The sequence below is a fragment of the Falco biarmicus genome, chromosome 10 (assembly GCF_023638135.1).
Source record: "Falco biarmicus isolate bFalBia1 chromosome 10, bFalBia1.pri, whole genome shotgun sequence".
In the NCBI taxonomy this organism is placed as follows: domain Eukaryota; kingdom Metazoa; phylum Chordata; class Aves; order Falconiformes; family Falconidae; genus Falco; species Falco biarmicus.
This window is the reverse complement of record NC_079297.1, coordinates 37,230,519-37,240,135: the sequence shown is the minus strand read 5'-3', so window position 1 is coordinate 37,240,135 and position 9,617 is coordinate 37,230,519. Positions and strand designations below refer to the sequence as shown.

Here is a 9,617-nt window from a genome sequence, read left to right as displayed (position 1 = left end):
GCGGGCCGGGGGCGCAGCCCAGGTGCCCGGGGCGATGGCAGCAGCCCCCCCCGCGGGCTGAGCGGGGCCCGGGGGGCAGCGTGCGCCGCCGGTGCGGGCCCGAGCGACGGCCGGGAGGGCTCGGGGGGAGCTGCTCGGGGGGGGGCGGTGCGGCGGGTCACAGCGGCCCCATCCCCGCGGGGGGGTCATCCCGGCTGGGCGGAGGGAACACACGGGGCGGCTGGGGAGGGGGCCGCGGGATCGGGGTCCCCCCGCGGGGTGGCTGCCGTCCCCCCCGCCCACGGCGGCAGCAGCGGCGGGGCCCTCGGGGAGGCACCCACCGCCCCACGGCCACGCCGCCCGCCCGGGGGGGCGGCACCGGCACCCCCCTTTGCCGCCGGGGGACCCCCGCCAGCACCCGGCGCCGGCGGGCGGGGAGCGCGGCCCGGGGGGCGGGCGGGAGGCGGGGCGGCGGGGGGCGGCGGGCCGGGCTCCCCGGGGGAGGCACCGGAAGGCGCCCGGCGCTGATTCATTGCAATAAATTGTTCCCGTCGCGGCGAGGCTCGGTCATCGCCGCCCGAGCCGGAGCCGGGGCCGCAGCCGCAGCCGGGGCCGCCGCGGAGGGAGGATGAAGATGCAAGCCGAGGTGATCCGCGAGGGCGAGCTGGAGAAGCGGAGCGACAGCCTTTTCCAGCTGTGGAAGAAGAAGCTGGTGGTGCTGACCAAGGACAGCCTCAGCCTCTTCCCCGACGGGCACAAGCGGGCCAAGGGCAAGGAGCTGGGCTTCGGCTCCATCCTCAAGGTGGACTGCGTGGAGCGCACGGGCAAGTACATCTACTTCACCATCGTCACCAAGGACCGCAAGGAGATTGACTTTCGGTGCCCGGACCAGAGCTGCTGGAACGCTTCCATCACCATGGCCCTCATCGACTTCCAGAACAAGCGGGCCATCCAGGACTTCAAGAGCCGACAGGAGATGGAGCAGGCGGCGGGCGCCCAGGAGCGGCGGCTGGCCCGGGCGCCCTGAACCGCCGCCCCCCGCCCCGGCCGCCCGGCCTCAGGTGAGCCCCCCGGTCACTGCTCCCCGCGCCGCCCGGGGGTCCCGCTGCGCCCCGTGCCCGCCGGGCCCCCCGCCGCCCCCGCTCGCCCCGGTGCTGCCGTTGCCGTGCCCCGGGCCGGGCCGTGCTCAGCGGCTGCTGCGGGTCGCCCCCCCCCGACGCACCGCCGGGAATCCCGGGTGGGAGCCGGGCTGACGCAGGGCGCCGGGCGGTGCGGCTGGGCGGGGGTGGGGAGCGACACTTGGCAGCGCTTTCCTTACGCTTTCGCTAAAAACACGGTATCTGTGAAAATAAATGCTGCAGGCTCCCCCTCCTTTCAAAATCCCCCTTTTTCCTGCCCCGCTGTCCCGGCCGTGTAACTCACCTGCTTTCTCTTGCTGCCCGTAGAGCATACCACTGGATGATAAACCAGATCAAGTGTCTTGGACTGAATGGGACAGGGTACCAATGAAGGAAAGCGCAGAAGAGAGCTGGAAGCAGCTTGGTTTTCTCCAAGCCCGTTGAGGCTGCTGAGCAAAGAGCCCTGAGCTTTGCCTGAGATGCGTATAAAGAAAAACCAAAGACTTTCGTAAAGGACTTCTAGCAAAGCGTCTGTGTGTTTTGAGAGGCACAGCTTTGCGAACAATTATCTTCTATTTATGAGAGGCAAGGAAGATTCAACACTGACTGGTGGTGTTAAACACAATTTAAATTATTTGTAGTATCTATATTTGTATTTATTTTGATGAATGTCTTTCAGCAGTTACTGGTCTTAATATTGCTTTTGCATTAATATGTCCATTCCAAATAAATTACTTGAAATGTTCACTTTTTATTACTATACCCTGGGCTGCAGTTAACTTTTGTTGATGCATGTTTGTGGAGCGGGCAGTGGTGTAGTGGCTTAAAAAGGCTGGGTAAGCTCGGCTCTTTGGTGCTCTGGACCGGGCGGTGGGAGGTGGAGAAAGCCCAAATAACCCATCTGCGTTCCAGCCAGGGAGGGAAAGCGTGTTGAGGTCCAGGTCTGGTCAGTGGTGGAAACAGAAAAGCCTACCACAGCTTGGATAAGCGTTCCTTTTGAAGCACTTGCCCTCATAATCAAGTAATGGAAGACACAGAAGGCACAGGAGCTCCCCACGATAAAATGCCACCTTCCCCCCAGCCCCGTAGCTTAGTGCTGTGCTAAGGCAGAGAACTGGATTCTTGATTTTTTGGAATAACAGTGCTGACGCTCCACGGAATTCCTCAGCTCTGCAGCGATGCAAGCTGAACTCCTCACTCTCTCCTCTTGCTCCACCTCTAGACCCAGTTACATTTCTAAAGGCTAACTGGGAAGAACAGAAGTGGTCTTCCTCCCTATATAGCACCTGGACCAAGAAGCTTGGAGAAAAAAGCAGCTAATTTTTTGAATGAGAGTAGTGAAGTTTTATCTTGTGAGGCTCAATTATCACTAACTAACCTGGGCTTCCTCGAGAGCAATGCTGCAGCACAAGATCTGCCCTGGCAGTCAGGACTGTGAGCTCAGCAGGGCAAAGTGCTTACCACTGACGCTCCAAATTTGGTAACTTCCGCCTCCCAAACCATGCGATTCCTGCAGGAGACTTTGTACTAGAGGAAGTCACAAAGTATGTAATTACAAGCAGCCTGTAGTAAAAGCAAGACAGACTCAGTACAGGGGAAAAAAAAACCCAACCAACCAAACCTGGAAGGAGGGTTGGTCCCTGTTTCGGGAAGCAGCAGGGAGACTGGCAGTGCAGCATGCTACCCCGGGGCTTCGCATCCTCCTCGCATGCTGCTGTACCCTGTCATCTGCCAGGCTCATGCAGAGGCAGAGCTGTGGATATAGCAAACCTTCGGCCACAGAATTTTGGCCTTGATCACCCTCTAGCACAAGGACACCAGAGATGCATTCAATGCAGCAAAATGACACTCAAAAGCAGCTGTGTTTTACCCCAATTTTCTGTGGTACCATTTGGAGCGGGGGAGCTGTGGGACAAAAGGCCAAAGCAGGGGAGAGACTGGCTCCTAATCCCCTTAGTTTCGGTGAATTCAAGCAGGAATGCTGACTAACAACAGCTGAGGATCTGACTATTGCCTGCAGTCACAGCCACCGCTGCGGGGGTGGGGGTGGGGGGGGGTGGGGGGGGTGGGGGGGGGGCTGGGGGGGGTGGGAAGCCCATAGCTCCTGGGGTCCTGCAGCCTCCAGTTGCTCCAGCATGGCTCCAAGGCCTTTGCAAATGGACCTGGTCCTTTACTCTAGATATATAAATATAAATTTAAAAAATCAAATTCAAGAAGATTTTTATTTTGATGGAGAAAGGGGGTTACTTTCTTGCAACTGAATTACTGGGTTTTCATCTCTCTCAGTGGGATTTTACTCTTTAAAAGGTAAACAAACAAACCAATATTGACAATTAGCTGTAAATAGCCAAAGGAGGAGACTCCAAATTGTTTGTATAAAATTCCACCGATGGTTGGGCCCACCGTCCGTGTCAAGGGCTGCACCGAGGCACAAATCCCAAGCATGGCACCTAGGAGAGATGGCAGACACAGAGACATCAGGGTAAGAACAAGTCCTGGGATGGAAAAGTGGAGAAGGGTGTGTGGGATCCCCTTTGTTCCTGATGAGGTTCCCCCGAAGTAGTAGCAAATCACTTCAAATAATCTCTTGCATTAATTTATAGAGGTTCAGTTAGGGCTTGTTAAGGCTAAGGACTCCTGGAGGCATGGGGACTAGTTTCCACCACGAGCCAGCTCAGCTCTTTAGTGAGCAGCCCCGACTCCCACAACGCTGCCCAAAAGGCAAGCTGGTGCTCACCACTGCCTTCACCAGGGTCCAAGGATGCCTCTGGCCCGAGAAGGTGCTTCTGAACACTGCACCCAGCAGTGCTGTACCTACTGCATGGGGTTAGGGATGAAGAGGTAAATTCTACAGTCGTGTGTGAGACTTCCAAGCAAATCACACACATGCTTCCAACGTCATAATTACCCAAGAGGGTCCTGTTCCACCCAAGCTGCTCCTGCCATTTCTTCTTTCGTGTGGGACAGAGGAACAGCTCTTGAGGGCTTAGCACAAGTGAGAGGCTTAGGTCTAACTACGTCTTTAAGCATAAATAAATAAAACCACAGAAGAAGACTGAACCCCCTTGAGATACTCCCCCACCCCCTTTGCAAAAAGAACGGATATTTCAATTTGGATGGAAATGCGAGCCCTTTGCCTGGCTAGGCCGGTTCCCCCTCCAGCAGCTCTTCCATTTGCATTGTTAACAGGAACCCAGCAGATGGGGAAGCACCTCCGGTTTGGCAAAGGCAGGTTTTTTCCACGTGCAGGTGGATGACCAGGACATTCCATGGGACACAAAGTTGGGCCCCATGCACCCGGTGCACACTTTGTCCTGCAGTCCTTGTGCAAGACAGCTATCACGCTCAGAGAAGCAGAAAATACCTGGCTGTCCAGAAAATCATTAGCCCCCAATACTGGGAGGAAGGGCAAAGCTGGCAGCATGTGCAAGGAACTTGTGCCTTGTTCTGAAATGATGTTTGCAATTATTAATTTTTTAGTATCAGCAGAATTATTTGGGCTGTTGGCATGTTTTCCACCAAGATATGTGTTGAAGCATCATTGCTGCACAAGGCCAGCAGTGTCTGGGAAGGATGAGAAGGATGCCATCCCACAGGTAAGTAGATGTGGAGCTGAGTGCGATATTTAACGTGGGTAGCCACGGGGAAATGATCCCTGGTTCCAAGAGAGAAGAGGCATCAGGTGTTCACCTAATGCCGGCCAGTGACTGCTGGGTTTTTATCAGCATGCTTAAAATACTTGTGCAATGAGCCCAAGCCAAGGGTGTAGCCATGTGGAGAGGGAAATCTCCCGGGAAGCGCTGCCGAGCGCTCCTCCCGCGCATGGGAACACAAAGGCAATGGGTGGGACCTTGTCTTGACCCTTTGCCAATGGGAACCATCCCACAACCACCAAACTTTCTGGGCAGGTTTTGCAATTATTTTTTTCCCTCTAGGTATTTGAATTAAACTAATTACTACATACAATTGCCAAACTGGCTCTTATGATTGAGAAGGCACTTTTCTTCTTTCCTTTTTTTTTTTTTTTTTTTTTTTTTTCTGGAGCAGAAATCCATCCTCTTAAAAGGCTGGGCTCTCCCTCTGCACTTCTCCAACACGTTGCTGAGAAAGATAATTTCTGTTTAATGGGCTTAAATTAGATCCCTCGTGTCAGACACCCTCGAGCTTTGGGACATTGTAAATCTCAGCTCTGCAGCGTGGCCCTACTCTGTTGCAAAGCTGCGCATGTGACGGATCTCGTTTAAGGCAAGACCTTTAACTGGGACAAGTCACCATGTCAGCAGAAAAATCCCTGCATTGCTTTGTGCAGCTCTGCCAACACACACACTCACCTTCATCACGGCGATCCCACTTTCCGCGCCTTCCCTGCCCTTTTTTCACCCTCCCCAGCTTTTTCCCCCTTTTTCCCATAGCTGGCATGACCCATCCCAGCCAGAAGCCCATCCTCCCCTCCTGCTCCAGCACTCCTCTCCTCCTGCAGGTTTCAGTGCTGGCGGCTCCCCAAGCCAGGCGGCTCCATCCCTCCTCCCACCCTCCGCAGTGCCGGGTGCCCTGGCTTGCCCTCATTTCCAGCTCACATCCTGTTGCCTCGCTCAGATGACTTTGCTGGCCCAGATCAGCCACACGCCCAGGGCAACGTGGGGCCTGATTTAATGATTAGGTCATTGCTGTCAGCAGCCACCTCCAAACCAGCAAAGCCCAAGCAAAGCTGAGGGGTTCAGTGCACCAAACCCTGCTTGGCTGCAAGCCCTCCTCCTAAGGTTTTGCATCTGATGTGCAAATAAAGTCATGCAATGTGGGCCCGTTAAGCAGGCAGGCTCTGCTGGGCTTCCTCCCTCTTTCCCTCCCCCATGGGTAAGGGGGTCTGCGCAGAAACAAGACCTCCATTCTCAGGGAGGGACTGAAGGAGTGCTTGTGCGGATGCAAGTCCCCCTGGGCTTGGGGCTGCCCTCCCACCAGCTCGCACGCCCAGCTGGACAGCACATGCACGTAGGGCAGAATTTTCCCTTCCTGCCTTTGAAGATGAGGAGAGGGAAGAAAAAAATATCAAAGGGAAACAAGTTAAATCATTTCCGCTATCTTTGCTTCAGTGCAAAGCCCCAGCCATAAGCAAAGAACAAGTGGCAAACTCATCAGCCTCGGTAGAAAGTGACCTTGGATCAGTCCTGAAAGCAGGACAGCGGGTGAAGGGATGGTGCCATCCTCCGTCCCACTGCTCCCTTTCCGAGGCACCTATTTAAAAGGCAAGGATGGGTGACTCAGTGTCTAGCGAGGGCGGACAGGTTATCCTCCTGCAACGCCCCATCTGTTCCAGCCCAGGGATGAGATGGACACCCGAGCTCAGCCCAAACTCCAGCTGCTCAGATAGCCTCTCCCTGGCCCAAAGAAAAACCTCCACGGGCTCTAGCGGCTCCAGGCTGGCAAAAATATCAGGAAAGAACAGCAAGGCTCAAAAGTGAGGTTTCCAAAGGGAAATTCTCAATGTCTGATTTTCTTGCATTAACTAAAAGTTGTTTCAGCAAGCGCTCTGGTTATCCGACACAGCGACAGTGAGGCTTTTTCATAAAGCCAGATTTCCATGTTCTTAGAAAGGTGGGAATTTCTAACACACCACCGAAATGCTCACTTTGCAGAGCCAGTCTTGGGCTCACGCAGGAAGGAGCAGCCCTTTAGCTGCTGTACGGGTGGAGCAGCCGCTGCAGGGTGCCACCCACGGCCAGAGAGGGATGGCAGGCATTTTAATAGCCACATTTCTCTGCGAGACACCCACGCCGTCACTGCTGCAGCTGCTGCCGAGAGGCAGCTCGCTGGCTCTGCTGCGTCAGGCATTCCTGCCTTCGCCCCAGCCTCTGCTTGGGTATGTCCAAAACAAGCACAAAACCATCAGATGCCTTTTCCCTTGGAAACACTGCAAGGAGAAAGCATGGTTTGAAAAGTGAGGGCCAGGGAGGAGAAGCAGAGACAAGGTTTTCCCCCAGTGCCACGATCTTCTGTGCCAGCAGCATCCCTCCTCAACATGCCCAGTTTCAAGCCAGTCATAACTCTGCAATTTGTAGTAGCGCTCGGCATGGCACCAACCCAGGGCGGATGGGCGGAAAGCCCCAGGCAGCCCGTGCCTCCCCCAGTGTCCTATGGCCCCACCTGACCATCTGCACCACCCGATGGGCTGCCTTCGTCCTGTCCTGCCCTGCCATGTAGAGACCATCCATCCCAGCAAGGCGCGGGCTGACCTAACAAGATACACAAGCAGGGAGCAGGGTGAGGCAACTAAACCCATTTTCCTCGCTGACCGAAGCTTGCCTCCGGGCTTTGAAAGCCAAGCAATGCTCTGGTTTTCCTCACAAAGCCCCTTTGAGAAGAGCCTGGATGAATTCCAGCTTGGCTGTACATCCCAAAGATGCTTGGTGCCCTTCCCCCCCAGCTCTCCCCATTGCATGAACATTGCTCCAACTCATGAAACAGCAGATTTTCTTCCTGGCCGAGCAGAGGGGCTGAGACATCCCCAGTCCTCGCCTCCCCAGGAACTAAGTGGTCCTCCCAGGTAGAAGTGTTGCACTTAGAGATCACAGGCTCCCAGCATTTGTAGGAGATGCAGTGGTCAGCCTCTACAAATAAACTACTGAAGTGACATTTAGAAAAGCTCTTCATCCAGAAGCATCTCAAAAGTTCTTTATAAACTTCACTAATGGGCTGTGCAAACTGTAACTCCCATTCTCGGTAGGGTCTGTGCAGAGGTGTCTGTCTGCTCAGAGAGCTCAGGGAAGATGAAGGGTGCAGGCTGGCATCCCAGAAGGGCTCAGCCAAAGCAGAGAGGCTCTCGGTTACCTAGTGAATGCAGCTGTGGGAGCAAACCCTGAAGGAGCTTGCACAAAAGACACCAAACCAGGTTAACCCAACTCCATCCCGGGACAAATCCAGCAAGGCTCCCGTGACAATAAAGTAGGCATATTTCCTTCACTGACAGAACTAAAACCCCAGGTACAAGGTTCTGCATGACCACCGCTGCATTTCAGCCGCCTTGTTCAGAGAAATGTAGTAACTCTTTGACTGAAACATGGCTAAAATGTGGAGAGGGGGGCAATTACTGCATCAGGCAAAGCATGTTTCCAAAGGATGATCCAGAATACCCTCCTGAGATGCCCCAAGTTAAAAGGTGTGAACGAGCTCTCTCAGCCCTCTCAGTCACTGTCACAATGGAAAAGCAGCTTTTTTTTTTTTTTTTTTAACGTACCTTGGCTTTCCATGGAAAGGAGAGTTTGGGAGCGCCTTCCCTTACTGTGCCCACCACTACAGATGTCAGCAGGCGGCACAGGACCAGGAGCACCGGGTTGTGGGATGCTTGCTCAGTGTTTTTCAAGCTCATTGTGTATTAGCACCACTGGTCCCCACTCGCCTGCTCTGCTGACACCCAACTGCCAAGCCTGATCCGCTGGGGAATTAATTGGGTGCTTGCCATGAACATGCCCCGGCGCTTGATAGTGGTGGCGTGAGCTGGGGACCACCTGACAGACTCAAAAATGAGAAAAGACTAGTCTGCTCTATTTTGATGAGTCTTACCAGTGTCGGAGGAGGGGACGGCCTTGGTGAGGATGCTGTCGGTGATGGTGCCCAGTATGCTGAAGGCGAACACCATTGGCACTGCAACAATGCAGTAGTGCCACACGGTCCTCATCAGGGCCTAAGGGACAGGACACAAGGGACCATGGATCATTACAGAGCACAAGTGGTGACTTTGTGGCAAGAGACAACCTAGAAAAACATCACGAGTCAAACTCATGACTTAGGTAAATTGTGGGAGCCAGAACCAGTACCTGATGGTGTGGCTTTGGCCATTGCAGGGTTTTTCATAGCCCACCATTTGTCTGCAGTGAATTATTCCGAGCACGCGGAGCAAGTAGCAAATGATACCCTATAATCTGGCAGCACGTTTCTCTGGCACTGCTGTGGGTATTTTTAGCATCTGGGAATTAGTGACGTCCCTGTACCCTTCCCCCCACCTTCTGTCTCTTGTCCAACTCCCAAGGAAACATTGAACAGCAGATGCATGTGGTGTACTTCAGGAAGCCTCCATTACTTATACAAAACAGCCTAGAGAAGGCATTTCAGCTCATTATCATAAATAATTAAAACTAAACCGAGCTTGTCAAAATAAATGAGCGTGGTGCATTATGTAATGCCGTACCTTTGGGATTTCTAATCCTGTTCTGCTGCTAATAAATTCACTGAATTCAGTAATCTGGAATAGGTCTCCTGGCCGTAAGTGCACATTAGCGAGCATAATTAGGGAGAGTAATGATTTTGTTATTGCACATATTCTTAGTGGAGACATCCCTCCAGCTGTTTAATACTGAAACAAAAGCTGTGAGGCTCCCTAAGCCGTGGGGCTAGAGCAGCTCTCAGCTCATTCACAAGCCCCGCTGGTCAAATGAATGGATTTCTCTGGGGCACGGAAAGGAAATTCCCCCTTCTTGCAAGTCTCCTGCCTTCACCCGTGGCTCAAGGTGTGTTATTGTGGCTGGA

At 53.9% G+C, this 9,617-nt stretch overlaps 2 protein-coding genes across 3 annotated transcripts in view; one reads left to right on the top strand and one right to left on the bottom strand.

The window, feature by feature from the left end:
* The first annotated feature begins 492 nt into the window (after positions 1-492).
* PHLDA2 (pleckstrin homology like domain family A member 2) lies at positions 493-1,859 on the top strand. The gene is made up of 2 exons (XM_056355073.1): positions 493-1,040; positions 1,425-1,859. Exon 1 carries the CDS (start codon positions 608-610, stop codon positions 1,004-1,006), a length of 399 nt encoding a protein of 132 aa, XP_056211048.1. The 5' UTR covers positions 493-607; the 3' UTR covers positions 1,007-1,040; positions 1,425-1,859.
* A 1,441-nt stretch (positions 1,860-3,300) lies between these two features.
* Positions 3,301-9,617, bottom strand: part of SLC22A18 (solute carrier family 22 member 18) — a 59,766-nt gene continuing 53,449 nt past the window's right edge. For both annotated transcript variants that reach the window (XM_056354575.1, XM_056354574.1), the window contains 2 exons: positions 8,655-8,775; positions 3,301-3,547 (listed from right to left, as the gene is read on the bottom strand). In XM_056354575.1, the coding sequence (XP_056210550.1) occupies positions 3,360-3,547; positions 8,655-8,775 (309 nt within the window). In that variant the 3' untranslated portion in view covers positions 3,301-3,359. The remainder of the gene's footprint in view (positions 3,548-8,654; positions 8,776-9,617) is intronic.

Coding starts and splice junctions, on each gene's coding strand:
- PHLDA2 (XM_056355073.1), top strand. CDS start 608: ATGAAGATGCAAGCCGAGGTGATCCGCGAGGGCGAGCTGGAGAAGCGG.